At 36.0% G+C, this 25,016-nt stretch overlaps 1 protein-coding gene across 1 annotated transcript in view; it reads left to right on the forward strand.

Moving 5' to 3' along the window:
• ADAMTS6 (ADAM metallopeptidase with thrombospondin type 1 motif 6) overlaps window positions 1-25,016 on the forward strand; it is a 158,676-nt gene that overhangs the window by 67,928 nt on the left and 65,732 nt on the right. The window contains exons 10-11 of the mRNA XM_056325476.1: window positions 7,472-7,618; window positions 17,210-17,351. Coding sequence (XP_056181451.1) covers window positions 7,472-7,618; window positions 17,210-17,351 — 289 coding nt within the window. The remainder of the gene's footprint in view (window positions 1-7,471; window positions 7,619-17,209; window positions 17,352-25,016) is intronic.

The raw sequence follows: 25,016 nt of genomic DNA on the forward strand, positions 1-25,016 counted from the left end.
TTAAACTGATTTCCCCAAGTTTAGTCTGTTTTGCCCATGACAGTAATTGGTTAGTGATCTCTCCCTGTCCTTATCTTGACCCAGAAGTCTTTTGTCTATTTTGTCTCCCCTGTCTGGCTGAGGAAGGGAGTGATAGAGTGGCTTGGTTGGCACCTGGTTTGACCCACAAGTAGTCAAACCTCAGCTACATTATAGGACCTGAGTTTGAGTAAGATTTCTAAAGTAATGCATGTCAAGGAATGTATGTGTTGCCCAACTAGAAGGAAAATACTCCAGTCTGTGGTAATAAAGACACATATACCAAACTTCATAAAAGCTTTCAAAAATAGTTGAAACACAACTGGGATGAATTGTACTAACACTACCTCCTGCCAGCTCTCCCATGGCCAGATCTCCGGCTGATCCTGTTACCGTTTCATCATGCCTTCCATCCTCAACTATAGCAGGGCTAACAGATTGTCTCAAATCTACAGTGTATGAACACTTCAACACCAGCCAGAACAAGTTAAAATGAGTCCCTGGTAGATGCCTAGAGTCCTGCTGGATGCAAAGGATTGACAGAGAAACAATGGCTGAAGTTTTTAGGGACAGTTCAAGTAACCGTTTTTAGTTAAAAAAACCCCACAAACATACCAAATGTGTCCATTTTTTGGCTGGACAAGCCGCTTAAGACCATACATAATCATATTCTCGCTCCCTCACCACCACCACCACCACCACCACCACCACCACCTGCCCTGATTTTTCTTGTTAAAGGAACATTCTGTTATGTCTGCCTCTGTAATACTGCAGGTATAAATGCATGCAACTTCTATAAAAAAGTCTTAATTGGGACTTCAGTTTTAATGATGTTTTGTGCATATAGAATGAAATACCATAAACCTAAGGCTGGAAGAACAGTTCTGTTTTCTGGGACATGTTTATATTTACAATATGAAAAAGGCTTGTGTCTAAATATCTGTGAAAAATTCAAGTTTAGAATTTCCAGTAGTAAAATGATTTGTCTAAATCAAAGCATTGTGATCAAGGAAAAGGAATGTAATAACACTTCATAGTTCTTAAGTGTAAAAAGAATAAATGGGGTTTAAGAGGAAGGTTTTCCTAACCTTCAGAGCATCATGAATTTCCAAAGGAAATCTGAGCTCTTAAGTTTGCTTCCTGATTAGAGCCAATACTTTCCACTTTGACCTACAGTGTAGAGACCTGATGTATTCATACTCTGGCTTTGTACAGCACACAGACCTTACTTGATGTTACCCTTGTGGCATGAAAACCTGATAGCTATGGCAATGTAAACCAGGAGAAGTTAGTACTCTACTTTTTCTAATACTCCCACACGTCTGTCATTTCCCCATAAGAAAGTTTATGTTTCTGAATAGGCTGCAGTTTTTAGCAAATCAGAATTTGCTGTGCATTTAAGAGCTCATACCTTATTTAATATTAAATTCTGCTAATGTTTAAAAATTGTATTTGATGTTGTGTTTGATCATCAGCTGTAACTTGGAGAAGAATGATGCTTAGGAAGTAAATGGGAAAAATGATATGATAAAAGTATGCTAAATTTGTGCTTATTTGCATGACAGGTATGCTTGTTATAAAGCTACCATTATGGAATTAGTTTATTTCACAAATTTTCAGGGAAGTAGTATGTTTGCACAGCATCAAAATTTTAAATTCTGCATTACTTCAAATAAAGGATTAGGGATGCTCCAAACCATATAATGATTTCCAAATGCAGGAAATCTGCAGTTAAGGTTAAAACCTACAGTAAGAGAAGGAAATAGAAAGTTAAGTAACTAATTAACCTTGATTCCTCCCATGAGGGGAACTACACAGTATCATGTATTTTAAATAAATGCTATCAACGTTTGTGATCCTAAATGAAAATAAACTGATTTTTCAAGACCATACATTTTTATTATTTTCTCTTTTATTTGCAGTGTCATTTACGGGTCAGTTGCAATTTGCATGCTGTTACAAAGGTACAACCAATGCTTTTATAACATTGACTAGAAACAGGTGGAAGGCTACATAGAAAGAGGAGAACGTTCTCTTGTAAAACAGTATGGGAATATAGTTAAAAAGGTAAAGAAAAAGTGCTGATCTTCTATTACTTTAGAACCATAAAATGTGAAGATTGTATCTTCTCACAGAATTTACCATAACATTATATCAATTGACATATTTATCACTGCTACTAGACCTGAGAATAATTGAGAAAATTACCGTGTATGTCCACACAGAAATTGTGTTTTGTTACATTGAGTTCATAGCTCTGATATTGTAGGGGAAAAAATATATTTTATTCTTTAATGGTAGATAATGTTTACATTCATGCACTTTTTGTTGAACAAAATAATGCTGAAACTCTTCCCTCCTTGTACATGTTTTGATGTCACTAAGAAAAGGCAAAAACTACTGGTAACATTTACACATATAGGGAAGCTGACAATTTTCTTATTATTTCAATGTAAGCTGTAAATAGATGTTCTAAGCTATATGAAATATATATTTAGATTTTAATGAAACCTTTTTAATAACTGTGAGAATACAACATACTAAAAACCTAAATGAATACAAGGTTTATTAAAAAGTTGGTATCTAATAAAATGAACTGGCAGTTTTTACAAGCAAATTGTATTTCACCCTTTAGGTTTTATATCTAGTACAAGAATACTTGATCAAGCATGCTCGGTACATCTTCTCACTGTAGTAGACATTTATTGTTAGAAGTTTTTAAAGTATTCTTCACTGGTGCATTTTGTGATTTTTCCCTGCCCTTTTCTTCATTCTCCATAAATGTTTTGAGAGTAATGTATGTAACTCATGTGCTGAGGTACTGGCGGAAGTTTTGGCAACATACCTGGGTCAAGATACTTAGCTTGAAAATGACCCATTTCCCTCTTAGTATGTATGTTTATTTTTTCTCTCCTAGTGCAAGTAAGTAGTATAATAAGACTTCTTAAGATTAAAGTTTCTTTTGTCTTTTGGACAGAAAGGTTTCTTTTTCCTAAAGAGTTACATGTAGTTATGCAGCTTTAAATCAGCCTCAGGTAAGAATACAAGAAGATCAAGTGCTTGATTTTACAGTATTTCTCTTGCCTGTATTCCTGTAACTTTGTTGCCTCACCTGACTCAAGATCTCTGTCTCTGGTATGCTTCTTCCTTATGCCGTTAAATGAGTGGAAGAGCAAACTGTGGTAAGTGGTAATAGCCACTACTTTAAAATAATTAGGTGAAATTCATGCAACTCATGAATTGATAAATCATAAGTGACTGAAAAATGAGCATATCCTGTTGTGTTTAGAGAAAGGAAAAATTAGCAATCTCTGCAGTTCTGAATGCTCCAAACACTAAGAAAGTTACGAAATGGTTTTATATGCAAATCATTAGTACTACAGTTGGAAAGCAGAGATAATTGATTGTTACTGAGGAAAAGCAGTTCACTTGAGTAGCACATTTCAGGTAACTTTCAGTGCTATGAAAGTACATGGTATACAAAATAAACCTCAGTGAACAGTATTGAGGAGCGCTCATTGGTTTGGATCTGTCTTCTCTGCATCTTAAGTGTTTGGATAATAAATCAGGACAGTAATATCCTGGCTGTCTCACAGAATAACTGCTTTCATTCCAGATATATTGGCAATAAGTGTTTCGGCGACCATAAGCATCATAGTTTAGAACTATCCAACAAATCAGTAAACTAATCTTAAACACAAATTAAATTGTAGCGACCTGCAGTATTGTTCCTTCACAAGATAAAGGAAGGGTAGACAAGATGTTTACATTCCCATCCTTCCGTCTGCTTATACTCCAGTGTCTCTGGTTATCTATTGCTGTTTTATTCAGTGCAGCTGAGACTAGTTATCTCCCCTGTGATTTCTGAGGTCAGATCTTAAGTTGGACGTGTATTCGAATAACTCCCTCAGATAATTTTTGCAGATACATGGAAAAAAACAGATTGTCAAGAAAAAAATAATCTTGTTCCGTTACAGATGGTAGCAGATGAAACAGGCACAGTGCACTAGGCAGATGTGCTGCCCTCTTAGTATTTTTAAAGAAGTATACAAATTATTGAGGAGTTGCAGGAGAGTTTAATTTGTGACTTTGAAGGTTTTGGTGTTGCTGCTTTGCACAGTTCTTAAATGTAATATAGGTGCTGTCTTGGGAAAAGAGAAGCCATAATTCTTGAAAAACAAGAGCTGCTGGGTTAAACTTTTTTCCTTGAGATGCTGGGTGGAAAGGTAACTTCATAGAAAAATTCCTGTGTCACCTGAGATGTTTCACTCTCTCTTCACTCATCTGGCTGTTCTTTTGAAAACAAAATTATACTGGTAGTTTTAGACAGGCTCTTGAAGCCAGTGAAAGAAATACGGTCTGCATCTGTTCAGTGAGTTTGAAAAGGGTAAGTAAATTATAACGGTGGTTCCATGAAGAATATTGTGTGTTCCTTCTTTTTTTCCCTCACTGCCCACCTCAATCTAATTGCAAGCATGCTTTTGTAAAAGACATAGCTTTAATGTAACAGTGGCCAAATATAATCAATGTGTTCTGATGGAAATAAAACTGGTACTTTGGACAGAAATGTGTTTTCATCTGCAGTCCTGGCCATAGGAGTGCAATTTACTGAGCTGTAATGGCATGCTGCCACTACCGTCTTTGGAAACAGATGACAGTAATTGCAGAACCCCTTTCCAAACATTAGAAAAAATTACCTGCACCTAATGATCAGTTTCCTTCTAAGTTCAGAAGCAGAGGCAAGTAGAAGAGCCTTCTTGGAAGGGAATAGGTGATTTAGGTGAATGAATAATTATAGAAACTGAGAATACCATCAGCTCATGAAAAAGCATTGAGTTCCTGTGTATATCAAAAATCACAGCTTTCCTTTACAGACGTGGTTTTTATCAGGCATGCCATTGCCACCATCAGCAACATCTTTTTTCAGGAGAGCTAGTAGAGGAAGGAAAAATATTAAACTAAGAAGTTTAACTAATAAAACTAAGTTGTGGCCCATTTGTTTTTGTTTTTGTTTTTGTTTTTTTTTTTTGTGGAGTTTTTTTTGTGTGTATGTGGGGGGGTTTTGCTTTTGTTTTGGTTTTTTTGTTTGTTTTTTTTTTCTTGTTTTTTTAGATAGGCCTAAAAGATCCAGATTTCATTTTCCAAACAGTTAAAGTCTGCCATTTCTTTGACAAATGGAGAACACTACAGATAAGCTGGGTATCAGAGATAGTTAACATGATCCAGTTCAACTTGTTCCCCCATACCCAATTGCCCATTTCTATAAAGGAGTCACTCTTGGAGATGATTAAAAACCTAAGGTTTGTATTTTAAGAAACTGTTCAGAGGCAATTCAACATGAAGTGTTTCTATTTGAAGTACCCTTAATTCTAGGAAGCTATGGCAGTTTAGAACTAGGTCAATAAAGCACTTTTTTTGCTGTAAAATTCTGGTTCAGTTTGTGCATTGAACCGCTTAAGTTCTTCCCTCCCAAAATATCTATCGATATTGAAGGCTGATCATAATAATTAACATAGGTCTGAAAGTTTCATTATAATACATCCATTGCTTAGATGAGTTGTTATTAAAGCTGTGTTTTTTATATGCAGGAGGTATGCCTTTGATGATATAATAAACTAAGGTGTCAGCCAGACCTTTCCCATGTATAAAATTTCCCATGTATAAAATGTCACATTTCTGTGGTATCATACACTGATCTAGATACATGCTAGGTACAGATAGGTATTGCATAGGGAGACATCCCACAGGCAAGGAAGTGATGCTTTTTTTATTATGTTCTTCCCCAGTGTGTAGGAAACATCTGTCATTCACTGATGTTCCTTTTTTTCCATCCGTGCCATTAACAGGGTTTGGGAGGAATGGTTAGCTATACCTTGTGCTTGTAGATAGGTACGATCAGCTGAAGAGGTGGAACAGTACCCAGTGTGTTGAAGCTCAGAGTAACATGAAGATCATGTATTTTTATACCACATTCTGGACCAATATATTTAGATTAATATAACACCACTCTCACTGTTTTCAGTAAAGAAGGTGGCATGAAGTGGTATTGTCCATAGACAAATGGCCAGCCTATAATCTACTACCTTTTTTATCTTCTCGCAGTCAGTCCTAGAAGTTTATAGAAAATCAAAATGAAGTGCCTTAGCATATTTGTGTTCCTGAGCGATGAGTAAGAAATCAGGGAGTCAGTCTTTTTAGCATTTGTAGTACAGAAGGCTCCAAAGGCTGATCTCTTTGTATGATACACCAAGAAATGACAGTTTTGCTGCTCTGGGTGTGTAGAAGCTCAGTTTTGGCAGTCCTTTTAACTACTGCTTTTGTGTTGTGGTCAGGGAGGCTCTTCTGTGTCTCACTACCTGTCCTTCTGCTTTTGTAAGCCTTGTGCCAGTTCGGGAAGAAGGAATGAATTTGACCAAAGGTTGATGTTTAAAGAAATAGATCTATCCCCCCAAGTGATTGTGTGAAAATTAATCAGAGGCAGACTAAGAGAACAGAAAAACATAGCTTTAGAAAAGTGCATAAGAAGTGTTAAGTGCATAAGTGTTAAGAAATACTGTGTTCAGGTACTTCATTTATGCCAGGCCATCACATATGTGTTGTTGATTGTTTAGGAATAGCAGTAATAATTTAATCAAAGTTATCCTCTAATGAAAGTCTTTTCAAATAGATGCTCTGTGAATTTACTTCTATTTTTAATTTAAAGATTATGTTGACTATCTATAGCTCCGAGGGTTTATTTCAGTAACACGGGATTTCTAAGACATAAGGATTCTTTTTCCATATTTCTTTTTCCACAGTTATATAATCGTTCTTGAAAATTAATTAATTTGTTGCCTAGAAATCTCTGTTGGCCAAGTGCCTCCAGAGGTTTCTTACTATACTTTCTGCTGATTTCTAGTTGTTTTCATTCTGATGTTCCATGACAAAGCAGACCTCCAACAAGAAGGTTCCAAGTCACTCTACTCTGTGAGTGGATACAGAGAGAGGGTGTGCATGCAGTGTGATCCTGGGAATTGCAGAACTCATTTTCTCCCTGAATTGTTGGCTGCTGTGTGCCTATACTGTACTGTTACCGCAACATCAACTATTCTCTCTTTGTCCTTGTTTACTAATCTGAGTATCAGTGCCACAATGTATATTCCTTATCCAGGTACAATACCAAATAAGAACTGAGTGCTCTGTATTTATTTTGCAAGAATATTGTTATATTTTCTTTAGAAGCTTTAGAAAATAAGTAAAATGCTTTCAAAAGTCTGTGTGAGAGAAAGGAAATTTATCTAATTGTGCAGTATTCTGAGATCTGAATAAACTAAAGAGAACTTAACTGATCCTGATTCTCCACCCAAGTTCTCCTGCGTACGTTTAGGTCCAACATGATTTCTGTAAAGATGGCATTAAGAGATATCTGATGCTGTAGAAATGTAATGAGCTGTTTCTCTCCTCTTTTGGGCAGTTTTGGTATGAATCATGATGGAATTGGAAATTCCTGTGGGACCAAAGGTCACGAAGCAGCAAAGCTAATGGCAGCTCATATTACAGCAAACACCAACCCTTTCTCTTGGTCAGCCTGCAGTCGGGATTACATCACCAGTTTTTTAGAGTAAGTAATCTCACAAGAAAAATCATGAGTTTACAAAAAATTGACACTTTTCAGGGTAAAGAGTAGAGATACAGTGACCTGTTCTGATAGTTTACATTTTTAAAATGGACAGCAAGTCATGTAAGTTTTTTATTTTGTAGAGCACTTTTTGTATGTATTGGCAAAAGCTTCTTCTGCTTCATTCCCTACCTACAGTTCTCATTTTTAATCTATTCAAAACATTTTGCATTGTTGATGATATCTTACTACTTCATTAATCTGAGGGCAAGGAACAGAGAAGGGTGGAATTTGTCTATGAATGATGGGAAGTTGTTGATTTGTTTTGTTTTGTTTTGTTTTTTTAAATACGTGCATAACGTGAAGGAATCTAATCAAAGAACAAGGCTGTGGCCCTGATCCTTGCACATTTCATTCTTCAGATTTTTTTCATGCAGTCTTGTGGGTTTTTTATCTATCAATGTTCTTTGGTAGCATTGGTGAGAATATAAAGATTATAGGAGAGGATGGCATAGATCTTTACGTTAATATATTAAAATTGTGCTAATCTACACTTGTGTGGTGATTTTTATCCAGAAGTAGATTGCTACCTGAAATTTTACTTCTGTATGAAAAAATCTAAACAGTCAAAATATGTTAATCTCAAAAAATGTGCTCATATCCATGTATACATTGGTGTATGTGATGCATAGTGAAGCCTTTGCATGTGTTTTAAATTGGGAAAGACAAAAACAGTTGAGTTCACAGAGAACAGGTTGATAACAGGATTTTTAAATATAGTGTAACACAGGTTTTATGGGAGCAAATGGCAGCTGCTTGGCAGGTTCAGTGTCGTCAGTGCAATCAGTCTTCTAAGAAATAAAGGTTGTTTAATAATCCGTACACTTACTGTGTTTTAGGAGATGGACTTAAAGCAGTCAAGTGGTCTAACAATGAGACTGCTAAGAACAAAATGATCTTTTCCTGCTCTTTCAGGGATCTAACCTCAGAATAAGGTGCTGTATTTTGAATCTTGCCTAAAGGGAACCACCCAGACCAATAAATTTTCTTTAGGGTGCTTCAAATGTAGCTTCACACGCAGTGTAGAGGATCACTGCATTGCTCTGGAGAGGTGTTTCAGCTCTTCATAGAATAGTCAGTGGGCAGAGACAAATGTTTCATGGTGGTGCTGCTCAAAGGAAAAAAACTTCAGATACTGTGTCAGGTTAATCAGCATTTTGTATCATCTCACTGAATTGTGCACCCACCCAATTTTATGTACAGTAGTGTTTTAAGATGTGTGCCTATAAAGTAAAACAGACTGAATAAGTCGTCCTTACGTATATGTGTGGTACAGGTTTCTCATAATATAAACTGATTTTCTCAGGAGAGATATGTATGTATTCATTTAACACTCCTATTATTTTATTTAAAAAAAATAAATGTACAGGGTAGTTTTGTTTTATCATAACCAATCATTCCTGTTAATTCAACACTGTTCCCATTAGACTTTCTAGTATATCACATGGCCTAGTTTTAACTATGACAAAGAATACGGTTTTCACAACTCTACTGAGAGATTATTTCACAGTTTAGTAGTTCTGAGCGTAAGCTTAAAATTCAGGTATTTTCTTGGAGCATGTGGGGTTTTGTTTCTTACTGTTACAGTTCTGCTATTCTCTGTCTCATTTACTTTACTTTGTTGCTCTCTGAATTCCATTTTGATCCCGTAATTGTCCTGACAGTAAGTTGTCTGTTGATGAAGACACAATTCAACAGAGAGGTAATAAGTAATTTCTTATGGATTTAGAGAAAGAAATATGGTAGCATTCTGTGGCTTGTGCTATGCTGCAAATGTAACAGAGCTGAATATTTGCTCATTATGTTCCCACACAGTTTTAAATTTCAGCTTGAATAAACTTTCTTGTTTCTGTACTTGATATGTATATAGTGATCTTTCAGATTTTTACTGCCAGTTAAAAACATGTTTGGCTTGTGCCTCCTCTATGTTTAATTTTTTATTTTATTATTTACTGTTAGCATCTCCATTATTTTTTCCTGTTTCCTAGATTTGATTCACTGTTAAGTTTCATTTTTAAGTCTGTGGGATGCCATTGAAATTGTAGTTACCTTAGCATAAAGCCAGAATGTTACTCTGGTGAATCTGTCCCCAAAGTAATAATCTCAGTTTTTTTGAGATACTTCTCTATTTGCCAGTATTTGCAACTCTACTCAAATTATCATCTTCGAATTTCGTAAAAAAAATCATTACTGAAGATACTAAGTGTTGTTTGACCTAGAGTAAATAAAATAAATTCTACACATAGCCGCTTCAATAATAATTTATCTTTTATAGTATTTTAGCTGTATTTTTGTAACCTGGAGCGTTGATGTTATTTTTTTCGAAGCCCCCTTAGATAAACATTTTATCCAATTATGTTGGAATTATGAATAGATTTTCCAGTTGTATATGATACTGTGTTAAATGTACTGAGATCCAAAGATAACTTCTCTTTCATGTCCTACATTTGCAATCTATTTTTAAAAATGTCACATTTCTCAAACATAATCTGTCCATTATAAATACATGCTTCTTGTTTGTGTTTCTACTATACTATGAATGAATTAATAATTTTTTCTCAAAATAGTTGTTTTATTATTTTATAAAGTAGAATGGTCTGTAAATTTGTAAATTTTTTTTCCCCAGCTTCTAGTTTTCTCCCAAGCTTTTCATGTCATCTCCTCAATGACAGCAGGAAGCTGTTGATCTAAAGCTCAGGTAGCTGCAAGATGGCTGTCAGAAGCCTAGATTACTTTTTTTTACCCATTCACACCTTTCCTGAGCAGATCCTTTTCTGTTACTTGTAATGATCCATGAGCAAGAAGCAAAGAGAAATAGCAAGTTTCATGTGGTAGTAATTCCTTGACTGCTCCTGTAAGAGAACAGTCTGCATCCAGACAGGAAAAATAATTCAGTTTTTCTCCTAATACTTCTTCAAAACTTAGCAACAAATGAGAAAAATACTGATTTAGAGCTTTAGAGGCAAAGTTTCAAGATATTGTCACCTGTGTCTCCATATAGATTAGATTTTTGCCCCCTTTCTTTCCGTTTTTCCTCAACAATAGGAAAACAGCGGGGACAGGACCCAATAGACTACAAATAAGAAAGACAATGGTTTCCTCTTGTGCTGAATGAATATGGCTAGTTTAGGATTCATTTAGCTGTATTTAACAAGAAGGATGGAACACAATGGGATGAAATGCAGATACTCAAGCAGAAAACCTGAAGCTGTGTGTCGGTATGACAACACCTTTTTGTTTATCAGCTTGGATTTGGATGTGAGTTTGAGCAGCGCTGTCGTGGCACCTGGATGATGCAGCTGGAATGAATTCCACTAGAAGCTCATTGTTTTTTCACAGTGTTATACGTACGGTAGATTAATGTGGATGTACTAGTTTATCAGCTTGGGTCACCACCTGCTACAGCAGTTTTTCACTGTGTGCCATTTTGTAATGTAGATACCATGTTGTCCTTTATCATCAGGCAGAAGCATTTTGAAATGGAAGTCATGCTGGTCACAATCAAAAGTAGTGTCATCCTTCTTTTACTCAAGACTTTCTTGAAACTACACCCAGAAACAAATTTTCCAGACTGACGCTACTCAGGAATAGCCATTAAGTATCACTTGGAAGGTATCAGTTCGGTCAGGCACTAGTTGGGAAAGCAATTTATTTTGCGAGATGGCCAGATAGAGGATGAATGTGGCTTAGAGGATGGCAATAAGACAAAGTAACGCTATGTATTGGTAATAGATCTATCAAAACTCTCAAGAAGGATGGTCAGCCGACACAGGCTCTGAAATGGCTAAAGGAAATATTTTTTTTTTCTGAGGAAAACGTTCCTTCTAACACAGAATAACAGTTGTCTGTCAAGCTTTATGTTAGAGTGGGATTTTGACTGAATTCAGTTTATCAACTGAATTGCTCATAAGTGCTTTACAATAGCTTTGAATTTCACTAACCTTTTATGGAATTAAAGGCAGTAATACTCACTGAGAATTGAAGGGTTGGGAAACAGTGTCAGAGAACAGAGATTCTTGTCAGAGAAGTGGAAACCCTTGATATCTGTTCATAGAGTAATGAACCAAGCCTAAAAATACTGTTTGTGACTGAAAACCATTTAATATAAATTTAATTCTATGCAGCATGTGTGTGTGTATGTATGTATGTATATTATATATATAACATGCACGTTTCATGAGAGCCAGCATGTATTTACACAGTGTGCCTATAGAGCCGTGCAGATACCTAGATGTAAAGAGGAGAACTCTCTGCTTAGAATTTTTTATTGTTGCTTTTATGTTTTGCAAGAACAAAATCTGATTTCTAGAATCATAGTTCGTTAATCCTGTCAGCAAGAGAAGGTGTTAGAAGAAGCCAGATGGCCAGCTCTGTCTTTCAAAGGCAGGATTGTCTTTTGAAGATGAATGGAGAAGAACCAAGACCCTTTTAAACTATTTGAATAAATAAGATCTATGACAGGAGGTTCTTGGAGAGGGTCTAAGTTTGCCATACAGCAGGGTTTAGGTCTGAGACTACACTTTTCTAACTCTGGAAAGGAGCCAAAACTACGCTGGTCCAAGCAAGCCCATGTAGACAAGATAAATCATCCAATGTTTGGGCCCAGACTTCATCTACCCAAGAATCTTGGACATACAAGTGGATATGCAAGATAAATATAGGATATGTGTCTCATGTGCTTTTTATGGCAGGTTGGCCGTTCCTCTAGTACTCTAGAAACCTAAATTATCTTTAAAATGTACAACCCAAGACTGGTTTTGAAATATAAGGTCACATCAATCATATCAAAATTTCCTATCTCTCTCTACAAATCAATGGAGAAAATTTATATTCAGTATTATCTGTTGACCTACACTTTGAATTACAGTTTGCTTATTTCTTTAAAGTTTACTAGGACTTGGTTTTTACCTATCAGATAATTGAATAAAAAGCATATGCCCGCAATTACTGTAGATTTCTGAAACTTTGAAAGTCTTATGTTTTACTTAAAAGGCTTTTACACTTTCTGTAATCATGAAAATATGTTTTTAAACATTGACTTCGCAAGTATTACTATTTGTCTACCTCTTGGCTTATTTAAATTTGAGGAGATTGTAAAGGGCAGAATCGTCAGCAGATTCCCATTAACTTCCCTGTAGTATGTTTGATGAAAGAAACACAGAACAATGAATAAACCTTATATTTTATAGCTTAGTATCTCCCAAACTCTGAAGGCTAGATACCAATAGATTTTGGTAGGTGGATGATTTTGGTAGATGAACCAATATATTTTTCCTTATATGGCTTCTGGATGATTATTTAAACAAATCAAAGAATGCTTTGGAACACAGATCATATTGTGGAGAAAAGTGTACATTAAAGAAATAGCAAATCATATACTATCAGACAAAAGAAAAATTTAATATTACGAAGATTGTGTTCAATATTAGTCTTTGCTATGAAATAGATAATAAGATGTAGAGCCAGCCTTGCATAAAAGATTGATAAGAAGTAGAATTTATCATAGGAGTAAGTGGTAAATCGAATCAGCATCTGAATTTCTCTTAACATTCAAGAGTGTTTTCATTTAATAATCCTGTTCTGGTTCATTTTAGTTTTAAACATACCACTCCAAATCACACTTCCATGACTTATGCCCTGATTCTGCAAATATTTTTGTTATTATCTGTAGACTATTGAGTAATCTGCAGAGTTTATTCATTAATGTCAAGTTAAGCAGCTTTTGTAACCTGTACAGAAATAAATCCTGGTGTTCTCTGGAAACCAGTTTTTACTCAGAAAAAGTATGTAATAAAGAAGAAGTAAGGATTTTTTTTAGGAGCCAAATGTTATGTATAGGCATGTAAATTATTTACATTTTTATATGTATGTATATGTGTAAAATGCACTGTGTTTATAGTTAATAAATTTTACTATTTTCCCATATTTTATGAGTAATTTGATAACAGAATTAAATAAAATTGTGTATACTATCCATATATTTATGTATGTGATTGTTTAGCTATAACAGATAATTACTAATATTTATAAGAAATTGAATGTATCACTGTTAATCATAGCTTGCATTATAGTCCACATTATTATTATGAATGAGCCAATTCTGTAAAATTCAAAACCTAATTTCGTTGCCAGTGTTCTTGGAATATTTTTTTTAGCCACTGAAGGAGTTGTGTTGTACTGTGCATGTTGCTGAAATGTTTGGGAGTAGAAACCGTAATAGGAGCGTCAACCCTGAAAAGTCTACATCAGTGTTTTTTGCTTTTTCTATTTATTGGCCTTCAGTGCAACAGTGGTGTCTGGACAGAGGTGATGATCCTCAATTTTGCATTATTTTGTCTGTAAAGAATCTTGCACTGAATCCCTGGTTGCTTTTATTTTGATCAGTTATCAGTGGTAGCATGTTGGTGATCTTAAGCTTTCAGAGAATGCTCTAGTGTGTTTGATATGCTTCCAAACAGAAGACTAATTTGCTACCGTGTGATATTATAATACAAAACAATGTTTAAAATATACTGCAGAGTATTTTACAAAGATCAGTTGAGGCACTACACTGCAATACTGAGATGAAATGACATCAAGCTTTGTTACTTTATAATTGGAACCAGTGCCACCATATCCCATAAAACCTTATGAAATGAAACTAAAATTAGGAAATAGAGAAAGTCTCATAGTATCTTGTGGAGTATATAGAATGTAGGGATGAGTTTGAGATCATTTATTTATATTGCAGACACTTAAGATTTATTCACTCCATGTTCAAAAATGTAAACGTTCTGCAGTGATAGTCTGTAGGATTATTGACTTTGTATATGCTTATTATAAAGTAAGGTCACAAAGCATAAAAGTGATTGTGAGTAGAAATTTTCTAAAATTTCAGAATTGAAGGTATTTTGGGCATTCTTTTCCCTCTTGTACCTTTTTTACATCTGGACAGAGCACTTTTTTCGCTTTTGTAGGCCTGATTGATAATAACTATTAGATCTCTGTTTATAAAGTGCTCTGATGCCATTCTTCTTGCACCCTTTCGGTTATTCCCCTAGATTTAGCAGATTTTCTTTCTCAGGTATCTGGGGTTTACTTTGTTGGAGCAAAGAGTAAGGGAGAAGAACAAGGATATAGATTCAAGAGTATTACACCATTCCTGAGTCCAGTAGAAGTTCTCTGAAAAGTTTATGGTCCTTGGCCTGTATTCATCCTTCGTGCAGCTTTGGTGAGACCTTTCATTACCAATGGAAGGTCCGTGGTTTAATTAATGTGGTTTATAACAGATGGTATTTCCTTTCCAAAGTACTTCACACAATACAGTGTCAGGTTCTAACGCTTAAGTTTTTGAAATGTGCTGATTTTGTTCAGCTACTTGAGTGAAATAACAGAACTGAAGCAGAAAGTAAGAAACAATTTTCAGTCTGAGCGATGGTAATGTGATGTATCTTGTAAGTGAACAACTGCTTTGTAGTCATTTTCCTGGTTTTCTACTATCGCAACAGTTTTTCATTATGATGAAAATCCTGTCATTAGAGCAGAAGAGGCATATTTCTGTATTTACTATAAGGATTTTGACATATTTCTGCAATTATGACTTGTAGAGTAGGTATAGACTTAACAGGTTTACAGGTTCAGTGAATTTAAAGGTTTAGATCTCATTCTGTAATCTAATGGATGTAGGAGTATGTGTGCCTATGCAGAGAGTCTCCAAAGGTAATGAGGATTTTTTAACGCTGTGCCTTTGGCTGTCTACAAGATCGTAGTTTACAGATCAAACTCTGCACTATTGGAATCATTGAAAATGTTCCCATCACCTGCAGTACGAGCTCAAACTGGTGTCAAATGCTAACATTCCAACTGCTTGGAAGTAAAGTTCCTATCTGCAGTTTGGTCCAGACAATGCAGAAAAATCAGACTGTATTTGTGTTATTTTCATATTGGAATTATTAACATGTACTCCTCATACACACAAAATACAACACTGAAGTATTTCAAAAGAATGTAGGATAGTTTCCCAACTTCTGCTATTAGAAAATATTTATGCTTGCAATAATTAAAGCTGGAATGAAAGGGGAAGTACATTATTTTTTTTATGCCAGGACCACACAGTTGATATTTTAAAGGTAGATTTCAGCTGAGGGTGCATGTATGTGTGTGTGTGTGTGTGTGTAGGTAAATCACACTGAATTCATTGGGATTAGTAACTGAATATCATATTTTTTTCTGTATTTACCTGGTATTGCCTTAGTTGCTATTTGCCTTTTTCTGAAATGGTCAGCAGTTGTTTCTTTGGTTTTTTTCAAAGGGTTTATTGTAGTATTTCAAAGAACTGAATGAAATGGGGTTAAAATAAGAACACAAAATGTGAGTTAGAGTAGGCTTTTTTGCTCGTTTTTTTATCTTCACATGAAAAGTATAGAAAATTAGAGATCTCCTAAAAACAGCATAGAACATTCACTTCTGAAATTACGTTCCTTTGGCAAGGTGCATGGAAAAGATTTGGAAAAAAAACCATAAGTGCTGGCAAAATTTGTAGGAATGTCAGAAAAAATTTAAAGTGTTGGCATAAGAATTCTTTAAAAATCCTCACTTATTCACATGTAAAATGAAAGTAAAAAAGCATCTGCCCTCTTTTATGCACACTGCCTAAATAAAACTGAGTAATTATATTTAGCAAAGTACAAAGTTGCGAAGTTTCCTAGACAGAACTCGGAGTGTATTTGGCTTGCTTTGTTATTTATTCCACTACACTAATGTAGTTGAATATGGGCATATTTTGGAAAAAAACCCCGCCAACCACCAAGCAAAACAGTGAATATAAGAGAAGAAAATACTGTATGATCTTAGTTCTAATATGAAATTTTAAAGGCAAAATATTAACACAATAAAAAAGATCTTGGATCCATACAAATGTTTTTATTCACACTAGTATAGGTAAATTTGAAGATCCTGCAGGATTTTTACCACTGTAACTATTTTGTTCACCCAAGTGGAAGAAAAGTGTGCATGTTAATGTCCTAATCCTATAAACATTTAGTTATATTGAAATTTCAATGTGTTTTACTTTTATATAAACGAATTGAGCTGCTCTTATCTGTAAGATTATACTTAGCTGTTTGAAGGATCAGAAGGTCATTAAGAATTGTAAACTGAATTTCTTTATTTGCTTAATGTGTTTATTTTTCATTCTATGACCAAATGTAGCTATTCTTCAGAGAAAACAAATAGGAATCTTAAAACAAAAATGAAAATCAGTCTTGTGTGGCTCAGAAATTATCACACTTTAAAAAAGGATAATTTATGAAATCTATTTCGCAATCTAAAATAACCATTTTGTTAATAATAATGATGAAAAAATATTTTAATCTCTTAATTCCCTCTAATTATTTTTTCTTTTTACTATGGGTGTACCATCTTAGTGTTTGTTTATTGCAATCATATTTGTTTCACACCCAGTGCTATTAAAAGTAAGAACTAGATACATGATATCGTTACTGTGATTTACAGTCAGTAGAATTCCTAATTGATTTGGTCCTTTATGTTGAACAGTTCGGGCCGTGGTACTTGCCTTGATAATGAGCCTCCCAAGCGTGACTTTCTTTATCCAGCTGTGGCCCCAGGTCAGGTGTATGATGCTGATGAACAGTGTCGCTTCCAGTATGGAGCAACATCCCGCCAATGTAAATATGGGGTAAGAAGTCTTAATCCTTATGCTGAGTGTTCTGCTTAGTCATGTGTATATATTCCTTTATAACATAAATCTTTAGTTAGATGCAGTAGTGGGTTACAGATTTCCAATAGCATGCCTGGTGCCATCATACATAAGCAAAGGGTAAATTTTAATCCTTATGCTGCATCTTTTGCTTGAGTCATTTGTATGTACTGTACACCAAAATATGTGTGTAACAATGAGCTGGGGAAAGCATTCTTTAATTTTAGGGGAAAAAAAGGAGCCCAGAAACTTGATCCTGCTCCTTGTAAAGTGTACTACACAGTTTTCCCAGATTTCAGTTAAATGAGGTTAGGTTCATGTTGCATTAGTCTTGAAACATGAAATCTTTGTATTGGCTTTTACTTTTGAATTTTTTAAATTACTTTTGTACTTGTATTGATTTGTCAGGTCTTGGGGGGGGGGATGTTTTTTTGGGTTTTTTTTCTGACATGGAGCATATAGTTTCTTACATTGTTCAGATCTCTTTTTGGAAAGATGGGATGTGGTTAAGGGAACAGAGGAACATGAAGTTAGATAGCTGAACAGAATACTGACTAGCTAGATAGTAACAAACCTTTGGCTGGAAGTACCAGTGTGCAATAGTTGAGGTAAATAAATTTACAGTAGAACTTGCACGCTTGGGCCTATATGCAATAAATTTGTAAATATTTACTTAAAATGTTACAGACCAAAGTACGTAGTAAAAGGATATGTTCTGCTGTACTTGTTTTCAAAAAATAAGCTGAGGCTAAATTAAATAAACCTTGAAAACATATCTAGTGGTTTAAAAGTAAAAAGTTTTAATAATATTTTAATTTTTAGGTTATTCCAATAAAACAATGTAATCATTGAACTTCTATTTACTTCTCTAAAGGCTAGCTACAAAGAAAGTCCATTTTTAATATCCCTGGGGTGATAAATACAGTATTATTCGTGGGATGCCTCTTTGGCAGATTGCATTGTGCAGAGGATTTAAAAGCTGTATGTAGCTGGCTGTGTAGCTCACTGGGTCTTCTACTCCTGATCCCTCATCAAACCTCTTTCAGCCTTTATTGTTCCTCTTAAGTTCTCACTTCCCACTGCTGTTCTTTAAAAGCCTTGTTTCCTGTCACTACCTCTAAGTTATACCTTTTTTTAATTTATTTTTTTCTTAAAAATTCTCACCACATGTACTCTTTTATTTTCAGACTAAGGAAATCTGCAGGTATTTAATTCCATCATTTATAGCACAGCCTTTGGAGATATAATGCATTTTAAATTAAACTGGAAAGTTAATAATGTGCAAAACCTGGCTTTTCCCCATGTATGTTATTTTTTTCAAATACTGTTTAAAACTATGTAATCATTGTTGTGATGATCATGCTGCACGATACACTTTCTTTCTTAAGCTAGTTTCTAAACAACAAACAATTGGAAGTAATGAAGATGTGTAGGTAATCTTGGCTTTCTGCCTACTTTCTTTTTGTTGTAAAGTTTTTGTTGGGATTCCCTTATAGTTACAAAGAAGAGGTTGACACTTAATTGAGGCAATAGTTAAAAAGTTACGTCTTTGTGTGACATTACCAGTCCTCTGATGTAGTGTGTTGTGTTCCATCAGTGTGCCATCAATGGAAGCATAACTTACTTGTCTCAGACCCGCCCCCCCCCTGTTTTTAATAGATAGATTCAGACTGCATATATTAATATAACAGGTTATTGCAGAAGTTCGGTAATACCCACTTTAAGAAACTGTATGCATTTAAAATAGCATCTGCATTTGAAAGTGTTATCCTCCATGGCCATAATGCTCTGAAAATATTGTCATGATGATTATGATGATACAGTTTTCAAGTGATAATTTTGAAAGGGTAAAAAAAAAGTCTTTGGAAGCTGGTAACGCAAATGGGAAATACCCACACAAGAAAGACCTATTCATATATAATATGGTTTCTAGAACTGAGTAGCGGAACTAGATCTAAATACCAGGAGAAGCCAAGCTGAATACTCCGCTCAGCCTTTCCATTTTCAAAAATAAGCAGTGCTTTGGGTATTCCTATTTGATGTACTGTTCACATGAAGATGCCATTAATAGTTCATTGATCTTACTCTTACAGACACATGTGCAGCTATGGATGGAAAACCAATAAAAATCCCCAATTAACGGTGGATGTAGTTTGTGTACTAACTTTTGTACAGCACTTCTTTTAGCCCTTTTTATTTGAAGTGCATGGTAAAAAAGGGGTAGGGCGGGTTTTCCAACATGCGATTTAGTGACTCGGAAATAAATTCTAAACCAAAGGGAAATCTCAGAGAAAATTGCTTGCCTTTTCCTGTTGCTCATGTTCTTTACTGATTTGTGATGGCGAGACATGACAAGAGAAACAGTCAAACTCTCAAAGGCCAAAAAGTTACAAGTCTTTGGGCTCTGATGGAGCTGTTAGGGATTTTTGGTTGAAATGGTTGATGTTTTCAATGTAACTTGGAAAATCTTCAGATTCTTTCTACTTTGGAATTCTGTGTAATATTTTACTAAACGTGTGAAAAATTACCTCTTTCAACCATCTATCTTTAATGTTGATGTGTTTGTTGACTTTTCTACCCTATTTCTTCATCCATTCTCTCTGTATGTGTGTTTTAAACTTTTTGTTTCTTTTGATCATAGATCATGTCCTAATCCTGCAGAGAGTTTTTCACATTTAAGTAACTGAAGCCTTTCTCATCTAGGAACTCAAAGTTAAATACATGGAGAGGTGTTGGAACAATTAAGGTATCAGAACTAAAGTACTAAAGGGGCTGCAAGTTTCTGCCTTTCTGTGTTTACTGTCAAGGAGCCAGTTTGTCCTTAAAAGGAGCTCTTTGGTAGATTTGTTTTGATACTATGTTAAGTACTAGACCTAATTAAACTGTTCAGTCACTTAGGGACAGAACTGTTCCAGCAAAAGTATTGTGGCTATTGGTCAGATTTCCCTGTATTGTTCAGCACAATAAGTAAAGAAGAATTCAAAGAGATGCTTTAGCTTTTTAAGCTGAAAAATTAAAACTACATGTTAGATAGTAAACAGTGATCCTTCTAATGTTACATGTGCATTGTTCTTTATTCTGTACTTTCCACCATTTATGATACAGGGGCAATTTTGGAGAATTTAAGTGAAGAAATAGATACTTTGAATAAAGAATTGAGAGACAATGTCTCAAATTACTTAAAATATTTCATTTTTAAGTTACACTTTCAGATTCAGGAGAATGTTAAATTTATGACTTTGAGTGAGCCAAATTGTAATGGTGGAAATTTCACCATATAATACTGAAACATAACTTTTCCCTGAAGACAACACATGCTTTCAGGTATCTTGTTGGATTCACTACAGTGGGAGATTTTGAGGCTATCAGGAATAACTGGAGCTCGTTCTGGTTCATTTATCTAACTACTAGATATGCTACAACTTCTAGGGTGGTGCAGTGTGAATTCTCTTCTACTGATTGTCAGCTTTGTCTCTGCTCTTTGCTCGGTTCGTATGCCAGTTCCCCTGGTAGTTCAGAACCTTTTTCTTTCCCTTTGTTTAGGTGAGTGTAAGGAGAACTTTTTTCATTGACTCCTTACCTCCTAAACCTTTGAGCATCGGCCTAATAACATTTGGCATTTGGCTGTCTCTGGGTTAACTCAGGAACAAATTCCAGTCTTGTTTTATGAGTTTAAATAATACCTGAAAATACGTGACTGTAACTTACGGATTTTGTGGTTCAAAATAATGCTTTGCCTTAGAACTGGTCCTCTCATTTTTAGGACAGAGGCTAAAACCTCAGACATTTTAATAGCAGTTAATACTTTATGCGTATGGCTAATATTGCTGTGGTGTGTTTTATGATCTGTGAAGCTGTTGGCTGCTGGCATGCATATCAGAGATAGTGCCTCACAATTCTTTGGTATATTTTTTCACATTTTATGCTTTTCCACCATCATTGGTGTCACTAAATATTTTGAGTATGGGGAAGAGGTGACAAACTCTTTTCCTTTGCATACATGGCTTCACTGAAATCATCAGGACCACTCATTGTGTTTCACACTGGAGTTTAACACATTGGGTTGTGTATTTTAACTGATGATAGGTAGTGCTCTTTGTTATGGTGTTATCTTTGCAAGTAAGTTCTTCAGTTAGTTTGCCAATGAAAATAGCTTTAAACTGAAATAACAGTTTTTATTCACATTTTCTGAGTACATTTTGGAGGACAGATGGAGTTCAAGCTATGATAGAACTTACCGCTTGTAAACAGGCAGAATGAAGATATTCTCAGATTAAGAAGCCCTCCTGGTGTTCAATAGCTCCCTTGCATTAGTTGTCTCTGGGAAGTTTTTAATGAGTTATGGTGACCATAAAGTTAATTAGCATTAATTGCTAGGAAAGTGTCGACTACAGAAGTGGAAGAACATGCAGTTGTCATACCTTCATTGCTCTCTGGTTTCCTTCATGCCAATTCAGAGATGGAATAGTTTAACTGAATTAGTTAGTAATGACCAAAACAAAATAGTATTGATCAGCTAACTTTCAAATCCAGGAAAGTGCATAAATTACTGTACACAATAGTTCTACAGTATTTCTTTTAGGGCAAAATACCCTGAATTAGAATTGACCCTTGTAATCAGGTGATACAAACTTTAATGTTGGTGAATTAAACTGTCACTTTCTTCGTGACACACTGATGTGATTTACTCCAATTAAATAAAGAGGGATATTGAGCTTGATGTTGGGTTTTTATAGGAAGGTAGAAGCAGAGCCTGGAAGCTGTTTTTTCAGAAGGAAAGGCAGTGAAGCCACTGGTGTATCTTTGCAGTAAAACTACTGGTTCCCTCTTGTTCCCTCACTTGTTGATACTGTGACTATAGTTGTGTATTCAGTTGAATCTGTACATAGTACTTAGCAACTCACTGAAAAGTGACTTTTTTTCCCCAAAGCTTCATATGTCATACCATGGCTAAGTCACTTTATACGTGGTGTTTGTTAACAGAGCGTAAGTAGTTTGATCAAATGGATTTATATTACATTGCTCACAAGTTGGTATTAAAGTATGTGTAGGCGAAGAGAGGAATTTAAGATCCTGGTGGTATACTCTTTTCATTTTTAGCAACCTTTCCATTATTTTTTTATTTCATAAGGTCTTGCCAGTCAAGTGCAAAACCTGTCATCACTATTGTGCAGGCCTTTTGCATTTAGAATGATAAAGTTTCAAGCTTTTCTTGTGTAAGCAGTTACAGGATCATGCTGTAATTAAGAACATTTGAAACATTTTCACTTTTATTCTTAAAAGTGAGTTTTGTTCCCTCTTCTTTTTTTAAGATTAAGATCGGTATAGCCAAGAGAAATTGTGGAAGTTTTCCTGTTTCTGAATCCTGAAGTAGTTTTACATCCTTTTTGTATCTTTTTCTAACAAGTTCCTGTAGTCCCCTTTTTTCCTTTCTTCTTTGCTAGGGCTATCTTGTCTCCAGACCCTTCTTCTCTCTCTCCCCACCTGTCTTTCCTTTTCCACTCCCACTCCCACTCCCTTTCCCTTTCCTCCCTTTCCCTTTCCTCCCTTTCCCCCCTTTCCTCCCTTTCCTCCCTTTCCTCCCTTTCCTCCCTTTCCTCCCTTGCCTCCCTTGCCTCCCTTGCCTCCCTTGCCTCCCTTGCCTCCCTTGCCTCCCTTGCCTCCCTTGCCTCCCTTGCCTCCCTTGCCTCCCTTGCCTCCCTTGCCTCCCTTGCCTCCCTTGCCTCCCTTGCCTCCCTTGCCTCCCTTGCCTCCCTTGCCTCCCTTGCCTCCCTTGCCTCCCTTGCCTCCCTTGCCTCCCTTGCCTCCCTTGCCTCCCTTGCCTCCCTTTCCCTTTCCTCCCTTTCCCTTTCCTCCCTTTCCCTTTCCTCCCTTTCCCTTTCCTCCCTTGGCCTTTCCCGACTCCCTTTCCTCCCTTTCCGACTCCCTTTCCCTTTCCTCCCTTTCCTGCCTGCCTTTCCCGACGCCCTTTGCCTTTCCGGACGCCCTTTGCCTTTCCGGACGCCCTTTGCCTTTCCCGACTCCCTTTCCCGACTCCCTTTCCCGACTCCCTTTCCCGACTCCCTTTCCCGACTCCCTTTCCCGACTCCCTTTCCCGACTCCCTTTCCCGACTCCCTTTCCCGACTCCCTTTCCCGACTCCCTTTCCCGACTCCCTTTCCCGACTCCCTTTCCCTTTCCCGACTCCCTTTCCCTTTTCTGCCCACCTTTTCTGTTCTCTTTTCCGCCCCCCCCCTTTCCTTTTCCAGCCCCCTTCCTCCATTCCCCTTACCCTTTCTCCCCCCTCCTTCTCTCTCTCTCCCCCTATATCTTCCCGCCACCTCCCCTTCTCTTTCTCTCTCTTTCACAAGAGACACAGGCATAACACCAATGTGCCTGGATCTTATGAAGGCTGCTTGAAAATGTGCAAGGTGAAGCTAGTGATCAAAGCAGGAGGAGCGCATGAGATGACAGTAGAAGCAGTAATGAGGTTCCAGATATTGGAGTATGGTTTGACTACAGATGGGATAGGTTGTATGTGTCTGAAAGGGAGGATGCTACTTGGAGGTGATTGACCTTGTGGGGCTTCTGTAGTTTCCGTAAGGTTCACATAAGCACCCAATATTTAGGAAAGAATATTGGTATCATAATACAAAAGCACGACTTAAGCTTTAGATTCTATTTCACATTCTTTCAGCATGTTGTGATTCATAACATGCTGCACCACTTAATGAGCATTAGGTAGTGGAGCACTAAAATGGTAACTTTTGGGTGCTTATCTGAACTAAACTTTGACCCTTCTCAAGCTCACCCATAATTATAGTCTAGTTTTAACTGTTGCCAGCAGTATTTCAGCAGTGAGGCTGAAAATACTCTAGGTTGATGCTTTTCAGGTCTGAATTGTAAATTACAATTCAAGCTAATTATTTTTATGCTCTATTTTGGCAAATGCTCATCAAGAGGTGCAGCATATTATAGATAAAATGTGCTGAAGTAACAAAATCCTAATTAACATTTTAAAATGATATGAAGAAAAAATGGAACTCCCAAATTACCATAGTTTAATATGCATTGTGAATGTATTTCACCATCTTTTTTTTTTTTTTTAATATTATGGGCAAAACTGCTAACTTTTGTTGGAGGCTTTCATTAGTGTTGAGAACATTAAGAACAGCACAGCAATTTAGTCTTTGCTCATATTACTGAGTTTTGATTGTGCTGTATTGTTACCATTAATGATGATTATGATATAGGATGCTTAGATGTTACATAATTTGAAATGCCTATATGTAACTCTGCATGACAAAACAGAAGGAGGCTCCATCATTGATAACACTTAGGCAAAAGGAAGATAATTTGATTTGCTGTTTTTTTTCTCTAGATGGGTTCAGCTTTGTTTAATTTACTGCAAATACAAGCATCCGAATTCCAAACTGAAGTCATGGAGCCCTAAGATACACCGTTACAGGTTGTCATCTATCTTGTCTTGATCTTGTGAAAGGCCTCAGCTTCAGTTTATGTTTCCTGGATTTTTAAAACACTTTCACATGTTTGCTTTAGAAATTAGTAAATCCACACATTTGGAGACTGACTTTGAGGTCACTGAATGATTTTCAGGTTATGCTTCTTTCTCTTGGTTTCAGTAAATTATTCACCCAAATACAAT

The sequence above is a fragment of the Falco biarmicus genome, chromosome Z (assembly GCF_023638135.1).
Source record: "Falco biarmicus isolate bFalBia1 chromosome Z, bFalBia1.pri, whole genome shotgun sequence".
NCBI lineage: Eukaryota > Metazoa > Chordata > Aves > Falconiformes > Falconidae > Falco > Falco biarmicus.